This window comes from Lissotriton helveticus, chromosome 8, assembly GCF_964261635.1.
Source record: "Lissotriton helveticus chromosome 8, aLisHel1.1, whole genome shotgun sequence".
NCBI lineage: Eukaryota > Metazoa > Chordata > Amphibia > Caudata > Salamandridae > Lissotriton > Lissotriton helveticus.
Genome location: NC_136069.1, coordinates 103793969 through 103821009, shown reverse-complemented (window position 1 = coordinate 103821009; position 27041 = coordinate 103793969). Strand labels below are relative to the sequence as shown.

The 27041-nt window shown below is 46.2% G+C and overlaps 1 protein-coding gene across 6 annotated transcripts in view; it reads right to left on the bottom strand.

Moving 5' to 3' along the window:
* The window catches only part of POU2F1 (POU class 2 homeobox 1), a 615583-nt gene that overhangs the window by 273437 nt on the left and 315105 nt on the right, over nt 1–27041 (bottom strand). For 5 of the 6 annotated variants that reach the window (XM_078656693.1, XM_078656695.1, XM_078656696.1 and 2 more), the window contains 2 exons: nt 16797–16916; nt 8962–9144 (listed from right to left, as the gene is read on the bottom strand). In XM_078656693.1, coding sequence (XP_078512819.1) covers nt 8962–9144; nt 16797–16916 — 303 coding nt within the window. The remainder of the gene's footprint in view (nt 1–8961; nt 9145–16796; nt 16917–27041) is intronic. The other variant, XM_078656698.1, reaches the window with a different exon arrangement.

Genomic DNA, 27041 nt, shown 5'->3' with positions numbered 1-27041 from the left:
GTGTATACAAATGGAAGATTACTAGCAGTGATCACCTCAGTGCATCAGGTACGGTTTCCAGCATTAATGTAAAAAAAGCTTGGTCAATGTAGAACGTCTTAACAAGGTAAATACATAACAGCTATAGATGCAATGCCCACGGCACCAAGTTATTAGTAGTAATATGTCTCCAAATACCAGCTCATGAGTTCTGAAAACCCACACCTTTACGTCTCAAATACACACATCAATTTTCGAATACATACATTTATTCAACCATGCAAAAGCATTTAAATTAGGCTGGACTGTACACTGGGGAGATACTTCTGGATAGCTAGTTGGTGTGTCTGTGGTGGGTGTTTGTCGCTGTTGTCTGGTGTCAAGACAGCTGTGTTGTATGTAATGTGTGTGTTTCGACGGCTGTGTTGGATAATGTGTGCTCCGTGGCAGTGTTGCATGTGTGTCTGCCTGACTACGTCGTAGGGGGGCAGAGGGCTCGGCCTCTATTGCTGAGGTGACGCTGGGCCAAGTCACGGTGTCAGGGCTGCCCTGCACAAACCACCTAGACCAGATGGGCAGAGCTCAGAGTGGGCAAGTGAGCAGCTGCACCCAGGATAAGAGCTTGGGATGCAGCTCCCCCCCTCCACCTACAGAGAACCTCCCTGAAACAGGCGCTGTGTACCATAATTACCGACCTGTGCTGTATCAAAGCATAAAATGCTAATCTTATGCTCATATTCAAACAAGGTGTGTGTTGTGGCCTAAATGCACCTTTCTCCAAGGTGCTATTTGCACAGTTGTTTCCATCTGTCTTGGTTTTAGCCAAGACTAATTTTATTATTTTCAAATCATAGAATATTTTTTTCCGGTGCTGTGAAACACATTAATGGCATTTGGTATGTTTCAATAGGGGTTTGCTAGTAAAACTTTATTCAGATTTTCATAACGTTTCGAAACTATTGTTCCAATATTATTGAAGTTGTTTGCACTTAGCCACCACTCTCGACTTTAGTAACTTGCACACCAGGATTTTAAACAAGCATTTGCAATGCAATAGGTCTCGCATTTGAGAGATTTTGAGCTAAATAGCATTGTAAGTGACAATGCCTTTTATTTATGTGTTTTGAAAACCTGCAAGCAACGACTAGAAGTACAAAGTGCACATAAGTAAAAGGCATTGTCATTTACAATGCCAATAGGTCACAGTTTAGAAAATGCAAAACCTATTGCATTAGCTGTCATATTGTCTGTGCGGCTGTCATATTGTCTGTGCGGACTAGGACAACTTTCCCAATGAGGTAAGAATGAAAAGCTTTCAGGGCTAGACACACAGCTAGATAGTTGATGGGTAGAGTTTTGTACTTGTTGTTCCATAGACCTTGAATTGTCAAATTGTGAAGATGGGCACCCCAACCTGTGAGAGAGGAGTCTGCTGTTAGCACGATCTGTGGAACTGGGTCGATAAAGAGCTGGCCTTTAGATAAGTTCTGTGTTCCACCACTGCAGAGAGCGATGGGTGAAGCGGTCTACCAACACTAGGTCTGTTAATTGACCCAGAGAGTGATTCCACTGACGTGCTAACCACTCTAGTAGAGGACGCGTGTGTAACCTTGCATGAGGCACTATTGCAACGCATGATGCCATCATTCCTAACAGTTGCATGAAAGTCCAGACTGCTAAAGTATTGATGGGTCTGAAACTGTAGTAGCATAGTTTTAATATTTCAAATTCTGGCTGCATTGGGAGAGGATAGAGCTGTGCAGGTGTTTAGAGTCGCCCCTAGTTATGACTGCCTTTGTGAAGGCTGAAGATGAGACTTCTGTGCGATAACCGTGAAACCTAATTGGTGGAGAACATCTAATGTAGTCAGAGTGTGTTGTTACCACGTTTGGAGTGTGCTGGCTTTGATTAACAAGTCGTCTAGATATGGGAAGATGTGCTGCCACTACTGCTAGACATTTTGTGAAAACTCTGGGGGCAGTGGTTACTCAGAACGGGAGTACTTTGAATTGAAAGTGTTTTCCTGCTATCACAAATCTGAGATATTTGTGATGTGCTGGGTGAACCAGAATGTGAAAGCATGCGTCTTTTAAGTCAAGTATGGACATAAAATCGCTTTGTTGTAGCAGCGGAAGCACCTGTTGAAGCGTGACCATGTGTAAATGTTCTGACAGTATGTACAGATTTAAAGTCCTTAGAACCAAAATTGGTCTTAAGGAGCTGTCTTTTTTGGGATCAGAAAGTACTGATAGTACACCCCTGAAACTTGGTACTGTAAGGGGAACTGGTTCTATGGCTCCGTTTGTTAGAAGAGCTTGTACCTCTTGTTTGAGGAGCTGTAGGGGCTCTGACGAGAGTTTGCAAGTGCGAGGTAGAATATTGGGAGGATTGCTGGTGAGCTCAGGCAATAACCATGTCAGATAATGTCGAACACCCATTTGTTTGATGTTATGGATTGCCAAATGGGGGAAAGTGATTTAGTCTTCCCCCAACAGGTGTTAAATGATCAGGGGGAAGTGTAGGCAAGTCACTGTTTATTGGGGATAGGGGGGTTAGGCGTTGGCGTGCTCTTACCTCTACCCTTAAAATTGTTTCCTCTGAACCTTCCTCTAGAGGAAGAGGGTTGCGTGTTAGACTTATATGAGGAAGGGTCTGGGTCTGTGTATGTATTTTTGGACCCTCCCCTATAAAATGAGGGGTAAAAGGAGCCCCTGCTTGTAGGAGACTGACGCGCTTCTATGGATTTCGCCACATCTGTCTTTTTTCATCTTTTTTAAAGTCTCATCCACTTGAGGTCCGAAAAAATGTTGCTTGTCAAAGTGAGTATTTAAAATAGACTGCTGGAATTCTGGTTTAAACCCTGACATCCTAAGCCAAGAATGTTGACATAAGAGAATGCTGGTGTTAACTTCTCTCGCTGCAGTGTCAGCAGAATCAAGAACACATCTAATTAAAGAATTAGATTTAAGTTTTCCTTCTTTGACTAGCTCTTGTGCCTTTTTCTTGTACTCTTCTGGGAGGTATTGAAGTAAACCTTACATCTTATCCCAGTGTGCCGTCATACCTAGCTAGTAGGCCCTGCATGTTGGCAATGCACCAGTGGTTAGCGGCTTGAGCAGCCACTCCTACAGAATGCATCACTTAATTTGGACTCTTTATCTGGCGGAGGTGCATCCCCAGAGGTCTGAGTTTGCTCTGAGTTTATAAGTTTATAATTATAAATTACCAGTGAGTCTACAGGGAGCTGTCCTTTAATAAAAACAGGATCAGAGGGTGATGGGTTGTATTTATCAACCCTGGGTGTTAAAATACGGGCACAAACAGGGTTCTTAAAAATCTCATATGCATGTCTAATCATGCCTTTTAACATAGGGAGACTCTGACTAGTTCTATGTGAAGACCCTAGTGTCTAAAGTAAGAAGTCGTCATCCAAAGCCTCTTTATGCAGTGTAACTCCATGATATGCTACTGGAAATCCTCTCTAGGTAAGAGACATCATCATCTGGAGGTGATGGCTTTGCAGGGTAATGATCTGGATCATTATCCATGGGTGGATCAATATTATAATCGTCCCATGGATCCGTTGGCAAAGGGACATCATCATCTCCTAAATCAGGCTGTGTATGAGGAGATTCCTGTGGTGTTATGTGTAGTGGATCTGAGCCTGGCAGGTGTGGTGAAGGTGGTAGAGGGGATGGCAAAGTAGGATGGAGAGGACTTGTAGCAATGTCCTTTTTAAGAGGAATCTTATATCCAGTGTCTTCTGAACTGACTTTCCTTTTGAGAGTAGTTGTCCTTCATAACATCTAAGATCAGTTTCAGGGGGGTCTGGAAGATCATCTTTTAATTTTGGAGCCGAAGGTTTCGGTTCCGAACTAGATTTGTCCTTCAAAGAAGAAGATTTCGGCTCCGAACCAGACTTGTCTTTCGGAGAGGCATGTTTCGGATCGGAAGACAATCTGTCTCGACTATCTCGAGCCAGGGGGCTTGACCATTTGTTTTGGTGCAGGCAGGAGGGCAGGGCGTTGGAAACATCATCTCAGTGCCGACCATGGCCCGAAGGCAGAGGTAGTGCTGAAGCCTTAAGTTTGGTGGAAGATAATTGATGAGGACCGGGGTTTTTTGTACTCACGACACCCTGTCCCGCTGGAATGTCTTCGGACTGCAATCCGATTTCTAGGTCAGAATCCGATTCTGCAACCGAGAAGGCTTCCTCTTCTTCCACAGCTGTTGCTTTGTCTTCAGATTCTTCTCCGAAGATATCCAGAGTATGTTGAATGCTTTGGTGCTGCATTTCTAGTCGTCGAGCCCAACGTTCTCAAAGAGTCTTTTTTCAATTGGAACGACCAACAGGTCTTGCAAACTTCTCCCTTGTGCTCTGGTAAAAGGCACAAGTTGCAGACTTGGTGCCGATCGGTGTGAGGGTACTTGGAGCGGCACTGTGGACAGAACTGAAACACAGTCCGTCCCATCGGCAGAAGGCTGGACCGAAGTGGCTGGGCCTAAAGGCCGCCCACGATGTTTTCGACCGAAGATGAGAATTTTCCAATCGAATGGATGCGCAGAGAGAGGGAAACGCGTATGATAACAATGGAACAGTGGATTGTGCATCATGAGGAACCCGTAGGACTGTTTGGAACCGGAGCGCTGCAATGTACGTCCGAACTAGATAGCGGAAAGAAAATCTAATGGAGTCAATGCCCAAGCGTACTATCACCAAAAGGAAGAGACACCTTACCTCCTGACCCAGTCAGCCACGGTCGCTCCACTCGCTCCCTTGACCCTTTGCGCCTGATTGTGCCCCGATCTCGCCGGGAGACGGATATTGCCCTCAGCCCTGCTGCCTGCTTGCTGATTGTGCCCCCGAGATCGCCTGTGGCCATTTTGCTGTGCCTGGTATCGTATTAGCATAGATATTGGCATCATATCTTGTTTTTATTTAATTGTTCTGCCTTGTATTGTGCCTGGCTGTGCCCCCGACCACCCCACTACACTTAGGAGATTGTGGACCGTGCCATTTGGTCCTAGCACCCTGCCGCTGCTCCCCCGCGGCCCCACCCCCGTTCCCTCAAGCTTTCCCTGGACACAGCCTCCCCGCTCCCGCCTCCCAGCTGCTCCTCCCTCCCACTAACAACAAATAGTTAGTCCCACGAGCGGAAGCGCTGTGACTGTCCTGACCCAGTCAGCCACGGTCGCTCCACTCGCTCCCGTGACCCTTTGCGCCTGATTGTGCCCCGATCTCGCCTGGAGACGGATATTGCCCTCAGCCCTGCTGCCTGCTTGCTGATTGTGCCCCCGAGATCGCCTGTGGCCATTTTGCTGTGCCTGGTATCGTATTAGCATAGATATTGGCATCGTATCTTGTTTTTATTTAATTGTTCTGCCTTGTATTGTGCCTGGTTGTGCCTCCGACCCCCCCACTACACTTAGGAGATTGTGGACCGTGCCATTTGGTCCTAGCACCCTGCCGCTGCTCCCCCGCGGCCCCACCCCCGTTCCCACAAGCTTTCCCTGGACACCGCCTCCCCGCTCCCGCCTCCCAGCTGCTCCTCCCTCGCTCCGCCCCCTCCACTCCTCACTTATGACAGATGCATTCGCGCGCAGCGTCCACGCGCAGCGGACGCGCCCCATGCGCGCCGAAGGCGCGCCAAAGGTAAGCACGTCTACGCCCGTCCGCGCCTGGACCGCGCCCAGCGCCAGACCCCCGCAAAACCCACTCCACCCGCATAACGTACGACGCCGCATCCCTCTCAGCACTTAACTCCGGCCGACTTCCAAACTGCTACCAAGCTGCCCCAGGACACACCCATGGACCCTTCACCTGCCACTCCTGCAAGTTCGACTGCATCAGGACCCACACCAAATCCACAGACTCCAATAAGAGCTCCGACACTAACCACCTAAAGTGCATCCTGCTCAACACCTGCTCGGTCCACAGACATGCCATTGAACTCTGGAACCTACTCGGCACTACATCACCGGATGTCGCCTTTCTTACAGAAACATCGATGAACGCCTCATCAGCACCCGACATCGCCATAGCCATCCCGGACGGCTACAAGATCATCCGGAAGGACCGCACCAACCAAACAGGAGGAGGCATCGCCATCGTCCATAAAAACACCATCCGCATCACGACCAGTTCCGACGACAACCTCACATCCGCCGAACACCTTCACTTCCAGATCCACACCGACCCCAAGACCACACTCAGAGGCACCCTCATCTACAGACCACCAGGACCCCGCACACACTTCAACGATGACATCACTGACTTCATCAGCCCACACGCCCTACCCTCCGAGGACTATATTCTACTGGGAGACCTCAACTACCACCTGGAAAAGAAAAACGACTCCAACACCACCACCCTTCTAGACAACCTGGCCAACCTCGGACTCGAACAACTTGTCAATACCCCCCCCCACTATGCCGGACACACGCTCGACCCAATCTTCACCTCCAGCAAGAACATCTCCTTCAATCACACCACAGCTCTCCACTGGACGGACCACAGCTGCGTTCACTTCAACTACAATAAGACCAAGACCCACAACCTATTCCCCGAAGAAACTGGAACAAAATTACTACCGACCAGCTCTTCACATCGCTTCACCAAAACGCTCCTGCCAAATCATCGGACCCAAACCAAGCAGCCACCAACCTCACACAATGGATCACCCACAGCGCAGACGAACTAGCACCCTTGAAAAACCATCAAATCAAGCAAGGTAACAAAAAAGCCCCCTGGTTCAACGACGACCTTAAGAAATCCAAGAAGCTATGTCGCACCCTCGAGAAAGCCTGGAGAAAAAAATCCAACCACTGACAACCTGACCACCTTCAAGAACGCAACCCGCAAACACCACCAACTGATCCGATCCACAAAGAAATCAGCATTCATGGATCGACTTGACAACAACGCCCACAACAGCAAGGAACTATTCAACATTGTCAAAGAATATACCAACCCCACCTCCGACACCAACGACATCACTCCCTCCCAAGACCTCTGCGACTCCCTAGCCTCTTTCTTCTACAACAAAATCGCCGACATACATAACAGCTTTGAAAACCAACCCGGGGACCAGTCCACTCCTCCCACCTCCGAACCAACACCCCCCTCTAACAACCTTCTCGCCTGGAACCCAATCTCCACTGAAGACACCATCTGCCTGATGAACTCCATCCACTCAGGATCGCCAACCCACCCATGTCCCCACCACATTTTCAACAAAGCAGACTCCATCGCACCCCATCTCCGAGACGTCATCAACTGCTCCCTCAACTCCGCTACCTTCCCGGAAAGCTGGGAACATGCCGAACTCAGTGCCCTTCTGAAGAAACCCACAGCAGACCCCACTGAACTTAAGAACTACCGCCCCATATTGCTCCTCCCATTCCCTGCCAAAGTGATTGAGAAAGCCGTCAACAGTCAGCTCGCCGCCTTCCTCGAAACCAACAAATCCCTCGACCCTTCACAATCCGGCTTCCGAGCCAAACACAGTACCGAAACCGCACTCATCGCAGCAACAGACGACATCCGAACTGTACTGGACAACGGAGAAACAGCTGCCCTCATCCTACTTGACCTCACCGCAGCCTTCGACACAGTCTGTCATAGCACCCTAATACAACGCCTCAGCAACATCGGAATACAAGGAAAAGCATTGGACTGGATCATCTCGTTCCTCGCCGGAAGAACCCAGAGAGTCCGCCTCCCCCCTTTTAGATCAGAGGCCATCGAAGTCATCTGCGGCGTACCACAAGGATCATCACTCAGTCCCACCCTCTTCAACGTATACATGAGTCCCCTCGCATCCATCGCACGCCAACACAACCTCAACATCATCTCCTACGCAGACGACACCCAGCTGATCCTCTCCCTCACCAAAGACCCTAACACCACCAAAACCAACTTACACGAAGGGATGAAAGAAGTAGCCGAGTGGATGAAGAACAGCCGCCTTAAACTGAACTCGGACAAAACAGAAGTCCTCATCTTAGGATCATCCCCCTCCTCCTGGGACGACTCATGGTGGCCACCAGCCCTAGGAACCGCACCCATACCTACGGATCACGCACGTAACCTGGGCTTCATCCTGGACTCCTCCCTCTCAATGACCAAACAAGTCAACACCGTCTCATCCTCATGCTTCAACATCCTACGCATGCTCAAAAAAATCTTCCGCTGGATCCCCACCGAAACAAGAAAGACAGTCACCCACGCACTGGTCACAAGCCGACTGGACTACGGAAACACCCTCTACGCCGGAACCACAGCCAAACTACAGAAAAAACTCCAACGCATCCAAAACACCTCAGCCAGACTCATACTGGACATCCCCCGTCAAGCTCACATTTCCGGTCACCTGAAAGACCTCCACTGGCTCCCCGTCAACAAGAGAATAACGTTCCGTCTCCTCACCCACGCACACAAAGCCCTCTACGACCTAGGACCCGAATGCCTCAACACGCGACTGTCCTTCTACACCCCCACCCGCCAACTACGTTCATCCAATCAAGCCCTCGCCGCAATTCCGCGCATCCATAGATCCACCATGGGGGGGGGGGGGGGGGAGCCTTCTCCTACTTAGCGGCCAAAACCTGGAATTCCCTCCCCACCCACCTCCGCCTTGTACAGAACCACCTCTCCTTCAGAAAGCAACTTAAAACTTGGATATTCGATAAGCCATCTGGGTATCAATAATTGCAGTGGGCCTGGGAGAAACAAATGGTTTCAATAACATCTATACAATGTAATAGCGGTTATCAAGCAACTTAAGAACTAAAAGCTGCAGAAGATGCGCAACATAAGTATGAGAGTTCCCCATTACTGCGTTTTCATGCACAATCTATAGGCTCTTTCACATATTTTCATATAGTGGCATGGCTAGATTTAGGTTTTCTTTAATAATCGATTACAACAAAATCTCAAGCAGAGAAGTACAGTAGGAATCATCAACTGGTTAACATACAGACCTGTGCAATTTGGATCGGCTGCGAGAGGGGTATCTGTGTCATCGGAGTAGCGGCGGTGGCGGAGATGGTTGCACCTGCAGCACTATGTTGTTGACTAGCAGAATGTTGCTGCACTGCGGCTGCCAGCAGCTGCGCCTGTGCCTGTTGTATTAAGATTTGTTGCTGGGTAGGTGTTAACGTGAGCTAGAACATAGCAAAAACAAAACAAATACCATAAGATATCAATAAAGGTTTTAACCATCCGCCGCTTGTATTAGTTACATATTTGTGCACGAGAAAGGAAATTAATACATTCTGGGTAAAGTGGAAGTTTCTTAGAACAGCTTTAGGACTTCTGAAAAGTCCTAAACCCTTTAGACTAAAAAGCAGACCTTCACATAAAATATAGAGTAATGTTGCTTGAGAACCTCAATCAGAAAATAGGAAAGTCAGCAGAATGAGTAGAACATTTCAGCAGACAAATTCTACATCGTACAAGGCTGCCAACATCTACAGTCAATTACCCTGAACAACGGCTTCAACTTAAACTCTGGATCGAAAATGTGAAATTTCAAACTTTGAAAATTCTTAATCAACACCAATTAAGGGACCTGAATGGCACACTTGAGTCAAGACATGACACATTTAAAACATCTGTGTAGTACGTAACCTGAATTAGTGTTCTGAATGAAGGTTATCCTTTTAAACCGTTAATGCATTTATAACATCTTACTATGAATGGAGTTCCCATTACTCTTCGGTATTTAAAGTCTTTCCATTGTTGCCTGATTCGGTAAAGTAAAGGTTACTTATAAGAATAGTTTTACAGCTTAAAGAAGTTTCTGAATTCAGATGCTGTTCATTCTTCTGCCGTCCAGTAGTTAAGTAAGGAAATGTCATGATTTCTCTTTCTGGGCATCGACCAGTAGGCAGGTAGAGCCATCCCTCTACGATGAGCCAGTAGTTGCCATCTTCAGATTCTTTTTGCCCTTTTTAGGTCTCGCCTGTCGATGCGCATGCGCATCGAGCTTGCGAGACTATGGGGGCTTATCCACTCTTAAACCAACTTGCAAGGAATCGTGGCGATTCCTTGCAGTGCACGAGAAATTTAAGCTCAATGCGCATGCGCATTGAGCTTAAAAGCGCGTGCACATGCCCCCAGCCGCCTGCCTTGCCTACTCTCTCTCTCACAGCCTCCCCCAGCTCCGCCCCCTCACTTCTTGATTGCACGGCCGCTAGGCCGTGCCTCCCCTACTCTCTTCCTCCTACTCTCCTCCCCTCACCGTCTGTTCCCGCACTCCTCCCACACCCCCGCTCCGCCCCCTCCCCTGCCTGCCATGTCGCGTCGCATTTCTCCTCCCCCCTCCCCAGTAGATCGCCGTGCCTCCCCTACTCTCTTCCTCCTACTCTCCTCCCCTCACCGTCTGTTCCCGCACTCCTCCCACACCCCCGCTCCGCCCCCTCCCCTGCCTGCCATGTCGCGTCGCATTTCTCCTCCCCCCTCCCCAGTAGATCGCCGTGCCTCCCCTACTCTCTTCCTCCTACTCTCCTCCCCTCACCGTCTGTTCCCGCACTCCTCCCACACCCCCGCTCCGCCCCCTCCCCTGCCTGCCATGTCGCGTCGCATTTCTCCTCCCCCCTCCCCACAGCAATGCCCTCCGTTTTGACTCGCTTCACTTTCCGGCCCACTGCTTGGTTCTGTTTGGAAATGTGTTTGTATCTTTTGTGCATGTGTTGTCTGGTTGCTACTGTGTAAGTATTGAATGTTATGTTATTCCTTTCGATGTAGTGAATATTAATATATTGCTTCATTTAAATAACAAACCTCCTTGAGGAAGGCTACGCATTATTTAATAATTCGCGCTGCATTAGATAATGCGTGCGCTTGAGTAGTCCGCCTTCCATGCGTGAAGAGCTCCGACACTCCCTCGGGGAGCGCACGGCATTGACACCGGTAGTACTACAGGGCATTCAGGTGCGAGCCCAGCCAATGGCGAACATGTCCTCACAGGTCCTCGCGCGCGTGCCGGGGCTGGCGCTGGCCTGCTCCCTCGCGGGCGCTTCAGCAATGAACAGCCGGCCTTGTGGAACTGTAGACATTAGTTCTTTTAGACAGATGCCATCCTTACGTTTTTTTCCTTTTAACCAGACGCAGTGGCGCTTCTCGGGGTCCGCGTGGATGCTCGTGGACTAGAAACGTGTCCATGTGCGTTAAAGGATGCGTGCTTGTGTAGTACTCTAAACGTTATCAGAAAATAGACTGATCGATGTCTGCAACATCAGCAGACACTCACAGTGGTACCTGCAGTAGTATAATACAGCACATTTGCATTTATGCAATCAAAATGGTGGCGTCTTTATTTTTTTATGACCTAGCCCGTATATCCTCACAAATGGAATTTTGAAGTATTTGTTTTAAAACCGCATTTTCAACGTTTCCATTTGCTATGGTGAGGTTTAACAAGCTGGCTTCTTGCGATGGATTTTACTCGGCATAGCTAAGTAAGCAGGGCTTGTTGTCATGACAACAAATGCATCATATGACTTTCAGGCTACAGGGAATGACAGACCAGCTTAAAGAGACAGGTAGCAATGCTTACACTCTATCACCCTCTCACCCTCACCCTCTCACCCCCTAACCCTCACCCTCACCCTCACCACCATGCTTTTTTTTTTTGTAATTCTTTAGCATTGGCTACAGGAAACAAAAATGCTAAAGATTTACAAAAAAAACCCATAAACAATTCTAAAAGCACTAACTCTAATGCTGCGAGACCTATTGCATTTCCAATGCTTGTTAGTGATTTGTGCTGTCTTAGTGTACTCCTTTCCCACTTTTTTTCTGAAAGCCACCCCTCTTCTCTGGGGAGATGGGAGAGTTGCATGTGAATCCAGAATGCTTCAAACAGCAAATTCATTCTTGCAGGTAACATTTTCCCCTTCCAGCGTTAATCTCTTCTGGATTCATGTGCTGCGCATAGGTGAGGTCTGTTTAGGCAGTAGAGCTTCGTTAATGTGTGGAGGGAGGCCTACGTGGCAGCCTGGCAGATGTTATGTTATATGCTGTTTTATAACGTGCTCAACTACTACCGGAGTATCCTGGCGCGGGATCCAAGATTGGAAAACCCTACCAGCAGAGTGGATGCAGACTTTGCTCTGGTCGAACACAAATGCAAACCTTCTGGGGGCTCTTTTTGGCTCGCCCATGACAGATCTGAATACATACAACAATCCATACGGAGACCGTTCTTTTGCACTGCTTTGCCCTTTATTGCTCCAGAGAAACCAACAAAAAGTTAGTTATCCAATCAGTGGTCTCTAGTTCGACCTACATATGGTAAGGGCCCTCTTGGGGTCAAGTCGGGAGCCATTACTCCTCCTTGGAGGGGTGAAGAGGAGCATAGAAATCCAGCAAGGTGATGGTCACTACTTTAGGTAGGAATGTCGCTTTTGTCCGAAGGACTAGTTTGTCCGGAAATAAAAAGGTGCACAGTTGCTGTACAAACTCTATGACCATGTGAAACACTGTTTTGATTGTCAGTAGGCTTAGAAAACCAATATGCATTGGTTCAAATGGTGTGCAACTCAGGTGGGTGAGAACCAAATTAAGGCCCTACTGCATCATCATAAAAGGTGTTGGCAAGAATATATGGACAAGCCCTTTCAAAAACTGCATCACAACAGGTGACTTTAAGAGGATACTACTCTCCTTGCCCAGTCCAGGCCAATAAGATGGCTTGGGCCTGGTCTTTCGTCAGTATTCTGGGCAGGAGAGGTAGGGAAGGGAAAGCATACAGGAGTCCCAACACTCGGTTCCAACAGAGGGCATGGCAGAGGGGCAGCTGTCTTGAGAACTCCATCGAGCAAAGGTTTTGACACTATGTGTTCTATGTGGAGGAAAACAGATCAAGCCAGGGTTATCACCATTGATTGCCACCTCCAGGTGCAACTGCCATCCGTGATCCACTAGGCAATATCTGCAGAGCTTGTCTGCCATGGCATTTAAAGATCCTGCCACATGTTGGGAATTCAGAGAGAAGCCCTTAACGTTCTGCAATTTCCAGAGATAAAGCGCCTCCTAGCTCAAAGCCACTACCCCACACCACCCTGTTTGTTGCAGTATCACAAGGTGGTTTTGTACGCGAGAACCTGGACCCCCATGACAGCTGGAAGAATGCTTTTAATGCAAAGCAAATCACTTGCAACTCCAACAAGACAATGTGATGGTCGGGGGACCAGATTATTACCATCTCAACCTCTCCCAGATGAACTGACCAACCCAGCAATAATGCATCCATCACTACTGCTAGCTCTGGGTGGTGTAGGGGGACGGGCCTGCTGCCAGACCAACTGACACCAAGCAGACACCACTGCAGGTTTGCATACTCTAACACCTGGATGGAATCCAAGGTGTTCCCTTGGTGCTGAGCTCACTGAGATTTCAGATCCCACTGCAGAGACGGCATGTCCTACCTTGCATGGTTCAAGAGTAGGATGCAGGAGGCAGAGAGGACCACAGGCCTCAAAGCCACTCACTGAGACTTGGGTCAAGGGTTGGAACATTGGGAACATAGCATCAATATCCTTGGCTTGTTGAGGTGGAGGGAAAGCTCAAAAGAGCACTGGTTCAAGGGTGGTTCCAATAAATGGGAGAAGGTGTGATTTCGACACATTGATGGAAAAGCTTAACCCTGTCAACATATCAGTTGTCATATGAGTTGGTTTACGACTATTTGCGGCAATCCTACCTTCAGTAACCAGTCATCAAAGAATTGGAAAACGGTCAGATGGTGTACTATCACCACCATCACCTTTGGAAGCACCGAGAACTGAAAGGGCTATTGGCCTCCCTGAAACTGCGGGCATCGTCTGTGGGGTTGGGACAGCGATGTGGAAGTGGGTGTCCTGCAAATCCAACGCTGCATTCAGTTTCCTGGATGCACCATGGCAAGTTGTGTTTGGATTCTAGACACCAAAGAAAGTTCATGGGTGTTGGTTACTGACATCTGTCAATGAAAGTCGCAACACTGTTTAGGCCCTGTAGTTTTAGAGGGATACATGTCTGCACACTAGGTTTTGAGAAAAACTAAATCTGTCAAGAGGACAGGATTCAAGCTTCTCTGGATCTGTGTGAGAAGGCACGGAAAGAACGGAACCGATGTCAGCACATGGAGGTGGCGTATATATGGGGCCCCCAACTTCACATCCGGGGCAGGACGAATCTGATGCACAGCCGCACTATGCCATCTGCCAAAGTGCGAGGGAATTGCTAGCAAACGTTTCCAGATCCAGTCTCGGGCCTGGAGAAATTCACCATAAGAGGAATCTGAGGTTAGAAATCTCTATCAGAACTGGCATTCTAAAGAAAGAGTGGAGACTACAATCTCAGGTGTTTTATTGCTGATTTCACCTCAGGAGATTATTAAGGATCTATCTTAGTAAGCATGGACCGAGTGGTCGACCATTGGAGAGTATAGCAGAGGAAAACACACCAAAAGAAAGAAAATGTCATTGCCTAACAATACACATCTTTCCAAACAGTAGCTGAAAATTAAATCTGAAGAAGGTTGTCAAATATTTCAGCAGTGCGGATTATTCGTCAAAATAAGTCATACTGACTCCCAATATGAGCGATGCCCAAAACATTTTTTTTCTTCTTTCAACATGTTTTCATGACTCAACCACTAGATGGTAGAAACATTGACAGAATGCTAATCTAGAATAGGTTCACAATACAAAATGTCAGAAGCCAAACAGGTGGCATTGTGCTTTGTTAAGCAAGGTTACCCTGGAACGGGAAACACTTAAAACAGGGGTTACGTTTCCCACTTTGTTACTGCCTGAGAAAATAAATGTCATGTCCTTGCCAGCCCTCAATAACTCTAAAAGCTGTCCTGCTCCCATCATCGTCACTAATACATTATCCTCAAAGTTGCTGTCAGCAAAGGCTACTGAATTACAAGGTAGTACAATATTTGGCACAAGACAGTGATAAAAATTAAGATACTTTCAATTACTGGTTGCAGCAGTTGCCAAGGGGTAATTGTGGCGAGCATGACTGACATAGAGGGTCTGATTGACCCTTTAGTCATGGTTGAGGGTTGCTCAAAGTCATGGCTTCTGAATTACTGTAATTGATGATCTGGGCAGGGGTGGATGTTGACTTCAGCGAGGGTGAACCGCTTGTGGGTCAGGCTGAAATCAAAATGGTTGGGTTCATAGATCAAGCTGGTTTTGGCAGACAAGCTGCGTGGGGGGGGGGGGGGATCAACAATGAACTTTACGGGTCTTGTCCTTACTGCAGTCAACTTGGCCAACTAGTTGGGGGTGACGGACTGGAGAATTCACACTTGAGGAGACCACTTTATCTTCTCACAGAAAAAGTTGCTTATGTGCCAATTTTTACTGTTTGTAAATCCTCTCCTACAAGGCCTGGGTACAAGTTTTAGATAAAATATTGAGGGGTTCTCCAAAAAATATGCACATTATGAAGAGTCTGGACTTTGTTCTTTCATACTTGAAAAACACATTAAGAATACTTAAAAAGCATGTTCCAACTGGGGCTCCTGCTTTCACAGGAACATGGGTACAAAAGAAATCACTGAATCTAGCACTCAACATAAGGCAAGCAACAACTACAGCAGTGAGCCAACCAACCGCCTGTCAGAGAATGAGTTTTGCTTTGCACAGCTATGCAAATCTGTCTTCGCTGCTGCAGTACTGATGTACTAAGGATTCTATGTCCGACAATACACAATTTCTATAGGATGTAAAATTATTAAAGAACCAATGCTAGAGAACACCCGAGAAGCATTCTACTTTAGGGCAATAATCTCGCTTGACAGAGCATCTTTCATTTCAATGCAGTACCCCATTACGGAATATCAGCTTTTCGTCCGAGTTGACAGTCTCACTGCTATTCCAACTCTCTGCTCTGAGACATTAAGGGAGGATTGTTGGATAAATCACCAGGCCCATCAGAAAAGGAAGGAGGCCAATTACAGCTCTTCAGATGGATTAGGTGGGTGGCAGAGGAGATGAGCAGGAATCTTATTGTAGAGCTCCATCTCCACACAACATGCATGTGTGCCTGTAAGACAAACACTCGAAAATGGCCCTGTGTGTGGAGGCCAGCACCGGAGAGTGAGCCATCGCTGAAGCACCATTCCTTCATGGAACCATGCCATAAATTATTTTTACATTTTTTTTAAAAACAGACCTCTGCTATTAGAACATAAGAAGCTTAACATTTACCTCTGCCTATATTGTGTAGGAGAGTCCAAACAATGATTGAATTTGGGCACAGATTTCGTGAATTGTTTGTTGAAAGTTCAGAAGGCAGCAGTTTAACTCCAGCTTGCTTGAAATAGTGCAATCATGTTTCACTTATGCAATACTGATACTGGCTTACTGCAAAATAAAGAACTATCTTCATAGTAGATAGGCCAACCTGGAACGAGGGTCTCCAGATAGTTGTAAGCTTTGACTATCAGTACATAAGGCTTTTAAGGGCCGAACAGTCATTCTGCTTTAAGGGTCACTACATTCAGAAATGTTTGGTTTTCCGGCTATATAATTCCCTCAACATGTTTTTATGTCTGTATTTATAAGTCTGGTTGGAAAAAAATCTGTACCTCAAGTACAAATTTAGTGTAAAATCAGTGTGAAAAAGAGCAAATGATGAAACCAATCGTTTTCATGGTGAACAACCACTGCAATTACAGTTCAGTAAGAACCGAAACGCTCACTGGCATCTTCAGAGTATTTTGTTGTGGAAGCTATAACTAATATACTAATTGTCCGCAGCAAGACTGCTGTAAGTGAAGTAACTATAATTAGTTCAAGGGGAAACTTACCCCAGTGATCTGTCCTCCAGCCAACATGATCTGTGGCTGGGGTATGGCGGCCTGCAATGAAGGCTGATGGGAAGGCTGGCTTGGCTGCTGGGGGCTCCCAGGTTCTTCTTTAAATTTAAACTAAGAAAGAAATACAGAGTTCGTTTGTTTGAAATGATTGGATGGGATTATCAAATCTAAGTGATTAAAAATAGTACAAAATGGGATTTAATGCCACTGACAGTAAAATTTAAAAGAGAATAAATCACAAACAGGAAAAGCCACCCAAAAACTTCAGAAAATAAAAGGTTTTAAAGTTCTTGGCTTCACAAGAAGTGTGTGACAATGTTGTAGAATAATCATTGAACATATATAACTAAAGCAAAAACAAAGTAAATATTGAAAGGAGCACACCATCAGGCAAAGAGGCAAAAGTCAAAACATTCACAGCAGGAATCGGGGATACAAACAGACATCAAGCAAGAACTGCACAGTTCTTCACAGCTTTCACGGTGAAGGGTCACACATCTTTCTGAAATCACTTAGCCCCATTTTATTACACACTGTAGAAAACAGATTTGTGTATAAAGGATAGATAAGGTATATGTGCCACACCCTACAGTGGTTTCTTTTGATAGACACATTGGGCACAGATTAAAATGTCTTAGCTCTTACTAAATAGCGTTAACTAGCCAAACCAATTTTTAAATAGCTCTTAATGCAGATCGCCATGCTGAGGTCATGCTGGAAGGAAGACAGATGCCCACAATCAGTTCTGCAGTAAGCTTTACTTGAAACACTTTACCTGTGGTTGATTTAATGACTAGTACCAGCAGCTGGTTATCAGATGGCAGAAAGTCTGGCACATCAGTGCAGATTCAAATACTGATTTAATATCTGAAGTGTATAGTCATCAGAGTAATTCAGTAATAGGAAGTATTATCTATTTGCATGCTTTCAGGCATCAGAGAAAAGCTTTCAGACCTCAGGGAGTGGGGATGCTCATATGAAAGAAAATTAATGCTTGAAAGGGTCTACAACCTTTACACCGCAGTCAAAACACCGCGGTGCCATTACGACGCGTCTTTTACAATGCAAGTCGTTACCACGACTTGCGCTGGAGGGCGCTCTAGACTAAGGAATAGTAGATTTACTATTCCAACACCTTCCCTACTGTATGTAGGCTGGAGTTGGAATAGTAAATCTTACTATTCCAAAGTCCAGCACCCTACAGCGCAAGTCGTGGTAACGATTTGCGTTGTAAAAGATGCGTTGTGATGTACCACGATCATTTTGATCGCGTTGTAACATCGTACATCCCCTGAAAGTCCACTCCCAAATTAAGAAAATAGAAACCCATTCAAAGTGATCCTGTTTCAACACTAACAGGAGCAGATCCAATAAATCACTTCACTGAAGGAGGAATCCCAAAAATTGTAAAGAATATTTGGAAATCCAAATGTTTCAACTGTCCAGAAGCTCAGGAAACTGTGATAGAAATATGGTCTCTCCTAAATGGAAAAGTTTACCCAGTCTATAGGTTTCCTGAAAGGTTGAAACCTTCGGAAGCGAGGATTTTTGGGATTCTTAGCCATAGACAACAAGTAGTTTAAGACATTGAAGATTGATATGTTGGGAGGAACTGGTATTTTGATGAGTTCGAGTTGACTGTAATACAAAGACAGGCAACATCAAAATGGTCATATACTTTTATGAATATCACTCTAAGGTTGAACGGTTTGCCAATTCGTCCATTCCATGAAGATATGAAATACCAGGAAGAAAGTGGGACGATTAAGCGTCTAAGAAAGAAGATACACAAACACTGCAGAACAAACAAATAACTTGCTCAGAGTATTACACTATACAATTACAAAGAAGTGCAATTAGGGTAGTCAGAAAAAAGGTGTGCATCTTCAGCTGTGCAGGAGTATAATTTAGGTTTGGAAGCTGTATATCCAACACAAACTCTAGGGTATCAAAGCACTTCAAAAGGTTAGGAGTCAAAGAAAAAATGTTGAGGGCGGGTAACTGAGGGCTTTGCTTAAGTATGTTTTCATATCAAAGAGCCATCAGAACTTGAAGCAGACAGCTAAAACTGGAAAGAGGACTTGTAACTGTGATAGGTGAATATAGGCTTCTAAATGTGCATACACCTCTCAGTCAGTCAATTACCTTTATTAGTTTTAAAAGAGAACCATTAAAGTAAGGACCGCAAAAACATTTATAATGTTATTTAAAGGACATATAATAAACACACGACAAATACTGCACAGGTTAAAAAGCTTATATGGAGAATAGGAAATCAAAAAATGTAAAAGACTAGGTCAGCGACAGTCCACTTCACTATTGGGAACAAGCACAATTATTGAGCTCCTGAACAGATAAAATTGTATAAAAATAACGAAGCACTAAAAACCAAGCTAAAAAAAATATATGTCTATTAAAATGGTTTTCTAGTTCGAATACCAAGCCTCCATAACCTTCACTACTGCCCAGCAAACATGGAGGGGATATCAGATTGGATAAATAGCACTGCCTGCCTGAACAGTCTGAAACTGGTGTGCTTCAATATTGGAGCCAACTGATGCCTGTAAGACACACAAAATTTACAAAAGAGAAAATGCATGGTAGTCTGTGAAAAGCGATATTCACAGGGAAATACTGGTAGAATCAGCTTAGTTAAAAAAACATACCTGTGTTAGCTATTCTGAACCCATATAATAAACAGCAGTATTTCTCGGATTGCTGTGATTACTGCATGATTTGACACTGTGCTTTTCAACATCTCAACTTTGTCCCTTTGTGTGTGGCACATAGTTCATAAAAAAAAAGTTCTCGAATTGCAGCTTATGCTTTAGTTCTCTATTAGCTCTCTAATTCTAGCATTTTCATCACAATATAGGCCAAACTAGGATTCTTCAAGGCCTAAAGCAGTCAATTTGGACCCGGAGGGTAAAAGCAGGTTGCTCTTTGGTTCAGAGAGATAACTATAATAGATGGGTCTGTAACTTACGTTCATCCAAAATATAGTCTGACCAAAACTCTGAGTGACATTTGTAAATAGACGTGCTGTGAGGGACCACCAACAGACTTTTTAGAAGGCCATTCTCAACCTTCTAGAAAACTGTATGGTCCTGTGTGCCCCAAAGCCCTGCACCATTACTAGCAATTGAGAGACATTTTGCCTTATGAATCACTGAGAACTCTTTTATAGGTTTGTTGCCCAACTTAGCAGCTAAGTTGCACTTCCCGCAAAGGCAGCGACCCTTGTACTTTTCGATGGGCGTCAACTAAAGGTATCATCGAATAAAATCCCCAAATAATGGGAGGCAGCAGGAAAAGGGTTGATCTTAGAGCTATCCACTAAATAAGTCCTAGATGTATGCTTTTTAGGCCCAAAGACCATTATATGCGTCTTTGTCTGATCGTTAAATTTAAGTCTGCCATAAATAGGGAGAATTTGGCCAAAAGATTCATTAGCTCAGGTGGTGCCCTAGCTCAAAGTACCACGTTATCTGTTTACATAAGACTGGTACCGGGAGATTACCAACATGCGAACATCGATGACTTAGTTGGTAAAACCTTTCTCAAGCCCACAGCTGGATAAGCTGAATAAAAAAAGTGGCGTGCGTGCACACAACCCTAATGGACTACTCTTGGTAACAAGAAAGAATTTGCGACCTCCCCATTGAGGCAGAAGCTGACACTAGCCTCATTGTGCAACTGCCGGAGAAAATGAACAATGCAGGCCTCAATCCCTAAATTAGAGGATGTACTCAAATTTGGAGCAGTTGACATGGTCAAAGGCTGAACTCAGGTTCATAAACGCCAAATATACAATTCTCTCTTTGGCTACTGCATATTTATTAACTAAATGGCAGAAATGTATCCATTGCTTGATTGCCCCAAGACCCGATTTAAACCCACATTGCAGATCTGGGAGGATGAGATTTTCATGGGCTCATGTTTTGAGAAGGTCTAAAAAGGAGCCTACTCATTATCTTAGCTGTTGAGTCAATCAATCAACCAGATCGGGTCACTTCGTTGCCCTTTTTGAAAAAGGGACCATGAAGGAAGAGGACCAAAGCTTGCAACGGCCTTCAAACAATCAAAACAGGAGCCTATAAGGCAGAGTTCTCCCTAAATAAGTCTGCCGAAACCCCATCTATCCCAGGTGCCTTGCCTTTGGGGCATTTACTAATAGCAACCATTACATCTTAAAAATCGATGCATATACTGACTGGCAGTTCCATTATGTCCTCTCTATGACTGGAGAACTCAACAATCAGAGGGGCCATATTCAACCTCTAAAAAATAGGTAATCCAGTCGTCTGGAACAATTACCAATTCCAGCCCTGGTGCCCGGGAGCCCTTAAAATAGTCAATTTTTGATGTCCTAAAATGCTGGACTATCCTTACTCAAGCTGCCTACCAGGAGGGATTCATAGGCCCAGTCTTTAATTAAGTTCTACCTATTCATGTCCGCCCTTTATATTCAGACCTAGAATCTCTCAAGTGATCGGAATTCATGGGGATTTGTTTGAGTGCAATAATCACATTTCTAGGACTCTGAACAGTGCTTATCCATCCATCCATCCATATAAAGGGTTTTTAATCTAACAGGGGGCACTAAAGAGCCAATAATTTCCTAATTGATCCACATAATGCAACAAAATAGTTTATGAATGCTTCAGAATTGGGGCTCTCATCTAAGCATATCGAAAATGCCATCTTATTCTTAAGGATCTAATTGTTTAGTACATTTTCATCAATTATTCTGTCCCATCACCTTAAAACCTCCTTGTTTTTACCTCTGATATAGGCAGCTTTCTGGTTAAGTAATTCAGGGTGGCCACAGTACCATGAAGCTGAAGGAAAGCAACCAAGAGTCCGCACAGGTCCTCAGTATCACACAACCAGAAACGTCAGACGACCTCAAAAAGGCCATCCAAAACTGCTCCGACTGAATCACAAAATGCGTTAACAGCGTCGCCAGTGAAAACCAGCAAAAGCCAACAAAAACTCAATATAAACGAGTTGAAAACCACTAAATGCACCCGCTATGGACTCAAGAAGATATGGCGCACCACTAAGAACCATGCTGACAGAGCCGCTCATAAAGCAGCCCTCAGCAACTACCACCTGTGCCGCAAGGAAGCCAGGAGTGCAGCCAGGAGTGCCCACATCGATACCGCTGCCAACACGAAGGAGCTCTTCAAAATAGTCAAGGAATTCTCCAACCCAACAGCCACAGAGAACACCATCCACCACTCCCAAGAACTCTGCAACACCCTCCTAGACTACTTTCACAGCAAAATCGCCACCATCTACAACAATCGTTCAACCTCTACACACCTCTCCCAGTCTCAACAACCTCAACCTCCCAGCAGACACCAGCCGAATAATCACCACCTGTCCCCATTCACCACTCAGACCACCACAGCCATCATGCCGTCCATCCACTCCGGGGCGTTAACCGAACACTGCCCAATCACATCTCTTCAACCTCGGAACCAATCCGATCAGCACAGAGCTCACCAGCATTCTCAACACCTCCATCTCCACAGCGGCCTTCCCGGAAAGATGGAAACACGCAGAGGTCAGACCTCTCCTGAAGATACCATCTGACAACCCCAGAGACCTCAAAAACTACAGACCGATCTCCCTGCTTCCCTACCCAGCCAAAGTACTCAATCAACAGATCACCGAATACCTGGAAGACAACAATCTCATCAAAGCCTCACACTCATGATTCTGTGCAACTCCAGCACCAAGACTGCGCTGATCGCGGCCACAGATGACATCAGAACTCTAACCCACCATGGATAATCGGTGGAACTGAACCTCCTCGACATCTCTGCTGTGCTTGACACCATCCCCCACCACACCCTCATTGACACTCTCTACAACATCGGCTTAGAGCAAAACGCCTTCAAGTGGATCACCTCCTTCCTTATAAGTCACAAACAGAGCATTGCCCCCTTTCACCGCCACACCCAAGGATGATATATGCTGCGTGCCACAAGGATCATCCCTCAGCCGCAACCTGTACAACATCCTCATGACCCCTCTCGCAGATGTCAACGCACATGCTCTCAACATAATCTCCTAAGCAAACGACACTCAGTTAATCCTCTCACCCACTGAGGAACCCTCCAATTCCAGAACGAACTTCTGCAACGCTATGACCAACGTTGCCAATTGGATGAGAGACAACTGCCTCAAACTCAGCTCTGACAAAACAGAAGTACTTATCTTCGGTAAGAACACCTCTGTTTGGGACCACAGCTGGTGGCCAGCAGAACCCGGACCCACGCCTGCATGACCTAACATGCATGCAACCGCGTCGTCATCCTCAACAGCCAACTGGCCACGAAATTACAAGTCGTCAAAGTCACGTGCTCCGGCTTCCGCATGCTCTGCAGAATCTTTAGATGGATCCCAATCAATATCTGAAAAACCTTCACACAGGACCTCGTCACCAGTCACCTTGACTACGGCAATGCCCTCTATGCCGGAATCCCCACCCAGCTCCGCAGAAGACTCCAGGCCATACAGAACGCTGCAGCCAGACACACCCTGGACCTCCCCAAATGAACCCACATCACTCCACACCTCAGAAACCTCCACTGGCTCCACATCCAGAAGAGATGCCAGTTCAAGATCCTCACACATGAATACAAAGATCTGCATGACCAATGACCATCCTCCATCAATCACTGACTGAAATACCATGAGCCCTCAAAGAACCTGCGCTCCGCCACACCACCTTGCTCACACCGCCTGCATCAGACACAGCCGCAACGGTGGCCGCTCCATCTCCTACATCATCGCCAAAACCTGAAACAACCTGTGCCCCCCCACACCATCAGAGAGCCCCCACACCATCAGAAAGCCACCACACTGGCAGACTTCAGGAAGATATTCAAGACCTGGCTTTTAGACCGACACAGCAGCCTCAGCGCCTAGATACCCCTAGGGGAGGCAGTGCTGCACTTTACAAATGACTGACTGATAAGAGAGCGACATAATGTTATTGTCAATGTGTCCGACTTCAAATACAGTGTAATCTGAGAAAAGTCCCAACATGGCAGGTGAAAACAAAATAAACACCGGTCAGTCATATTAGGGATTAAAGAGAAATCTTATGCAGGCACAATGCTAAGCCAGACAGTGGACCTAGCCAAGTACTGTCAGTATTTTAAGATAAACATGACTCCAGGAGAATAGATCCAGGGCTTTTGCTAAACATACAAATGTCTATAAATCTTCCTAGTAAATCTTGAGCAATATACATTCTCAAACTAAGTCTAAGATCTGGTATCGGGCAGCTATGACTATTTGGATGAAGGAATGTCGCCTTGTACTAGGTCAGAGATGCCATTCCTGATAAAAGTAGCATATTTAATATTAGTTCTGCGCAACTGCTTGCCAACAAAGATTCAAGCCCATGTGTCTTTTTTGATTTTTCATAGAAGGAACAGAACAGAATGCAAAAGAAATCTGACTGATTTCCACTTCAGAACCAAATCGTCTCCCAGACAGTCTCACTTCTTCCATATCTGGCAGAGGTACTTAAACCATTTATTGCACTTTCTAAGAACAGGGATCCCCCTGTGGAGACGTAAGAGCCAGAAAATTTGCTCTAGCACTCATGAGCCCAGAGTGCTTCACATCAGGGCGGCAACTGGAGTGTTGGCATTTACAGGGTAAGGAATACGACTGCAACTAGACCCATGCACAATGGGCCATAGTTTCAGCCTCCAGGTGAAATGGCAGGGAATTGCAATTTTATTTTATTTATTATTTTTTTATTTCTGTAATTTTTTATTGTAGATAAAATATATATTTACATGGAGCATAACATATACATGGGTGGAAGAGAGAAAAAGAGAGAAAAAGAGGAGGAAAGAGAGGAGAGAGAAAGGACGCCCACGTGGGGGGGGGAGGGGGGGAGGGCGTTTGTCCAATTGTTCATTTCTGCTTCCAGTCCTATGACGTTAGTCCAGTTCTCATCGTGCGAGCGCTGTTTGTCCCTCTGTTCCCCCCTCCTGGGGGGTTGCGCTGATTGTCCTTCTCTGTCCCGCCCCCGACCACAAGCGGAAGATATAGTTAGAGGAGAAAGGCGAGGAGGAGTGGCAGTACTGTGTTCCCCTGGTGTGTGTCTATTTGGAGGTCCGCTGCCCGGCTGCTGTTGGTGGGAGGTTGGCCTTGCTGCCTATGGCGGTTTATGGGATGAGAGGTACTTATCTAGAGACTCCCACATGCTTGACTGTCTGTGTGTTTTGGGTGAGTGTTTCGCTGTGATGTTGTCCGCCCCTCTTAGGAAGGTGACCCAGTTGAGCCATGTCTTAGGTGTGGCTTTCCCTGTGTCTTTCCAATTATACAGGACCGTTTTGACTGCTGCTGTCAGCAGCAGATCTGTAAGGTCGCTGTCCTCTTTCGTTGCTATTGAGGGGGATGTGAACCCTAGTGCCAGGCTGTGGAAGTCTAGTTGTAGGGTGGCTCCCGTGATCTCGTTTATCAGTGTTTTTATTGTGTCCCAGAACGTTCTGACTTTGGAGCACTGAAAGAGTAGGTGTTCCAGGTCCCCCCTATCTTTGTTGCAGTTCCAGCACCTGTCACTGTCGCGGATTCCCATGGCTGACAAGCGGGTAGGGGCCCAGTATGCTTTGTGCATGAGCCAAAACTTTGTCTGGTTTAAAGTTGAGGTAACCTTCCTCCTGGATGTAGACCTCCATAGCTCCGCCCTTTCCTTTTCACTCAGTGTTCTGCCCGCTAGTGTGCCCCAGAAGTGTTCACCTTGTCGTTCAGTTTTGTGGTTTTTGGTCCTAGGGCTTTGTAGAGGTGTGCAACTTGGTGTCCTAGTTTGTTGAGGTTGATGGCGTATTGTATGAGAGAGGGTGTTAGTCCGTTCAGGTTTGCCTTCCTTATGGCTACCTTAATCTTCAGGAAGTTGTATAGCTCTATGTTTCCTAGATTGTGTTCGGCTTTGAGTATGTCGAAAGTTGCATTTGTGCCTTGTTTGAGTAGGTCGCTAGTCGTCGTGATGCCATGTTTATACCATGTGTGCATGTTTAATGTCTTGTCTCTGTATTTTATTGTGGGGTTGTGCCATATGGATTCAAACCGTGTTTTTTTAATGCTTGTGCTCATTATCTTATCTATGCCCAGGAGCGCTTTCCTCGTGCTGCTTAGAATGGCGTTTCCTTTTATTGCTGGGTGGCGGGTGGCTGTAAGTAATGCGATGGGGTTCATTCCTTTCAGTAGTTCCCTCTCTAGTGTTAACCACGCCGGGGTGTATTCCGTGCTTGGTGTGAGCCAGTATAGTCCCTGTCTTGCTATGCATGCTGTCTGGAATCTTCTGAAGTTCGTTACATTTAGGCCTCCCTGGTCTTTTGTCAGTCTGAGTTTGTTTAGGCTTATTCGGGGCTTCTTCCCCCTCCACAGAAAGCTGTTCAGCATTTTGTCTAGTCTCTTGTGGAAGTCCTCTGTATTTATCAATGCTAGCATATTCAGCATGTAGTTCACCATTGGTGTGAGCATCATTTTAATCGTCTCTACTCTACCCCACCACGTGGTAAATTTGAGAGACCAGCTCTCAACTCTCTCCTTTATTTTGTGTAGTACGGCTTGTTCATTATGTTCTAGTGTTGCTCTGAGGTCCCTTTCGAAGAGGAGTCCCAGGTATTTAATGGGCTTCTGTTGCCAGGTTAAGCCGGACTGGCCTAGTACCGTCCTAGTGGTGTGGACGTTCAGAGGTTTGCACTCCGATTTGTCCCTGTTTAGTTTATATCCCGAGACCTGGGCGTACTTCTCTATCGTCTCCATCAGTGCTTTTATTGATCTCTCTGGGTCCTCTGTGATTATTAGCACATCGTCTGCATATGCCGCTAGCTTGAAAGTTTCCCCCTCTACTGGTATGCCCTTTATATCTGTGTTGGTCCTGATCATGTTCAGGAGGGGTTCTATCGCTAACAGGAACAGGGCTGGCGATAGTGGGCATCCTTGCCTGGTCCCCCTTTCTAGGTGTAGTATTTGTGAGGTCCCTCCGTTTAGTACAACCCGTGCTTTGGGGGCATTGTAGAGTGCCATCACCATCTTCCTGTATTGCGGGCCGAACCCGAATTTCAGCATGCACTGGTTCAGGAAGGGCCAGGATACTCTGTCGAACGCCTTCTCAGCGTCAAGGGCTATCATGACCGCTGCGTTGGTGCTCTTGGAGGAGTGATTTATTATATGGCACAGCAGTCTTGTGTTATC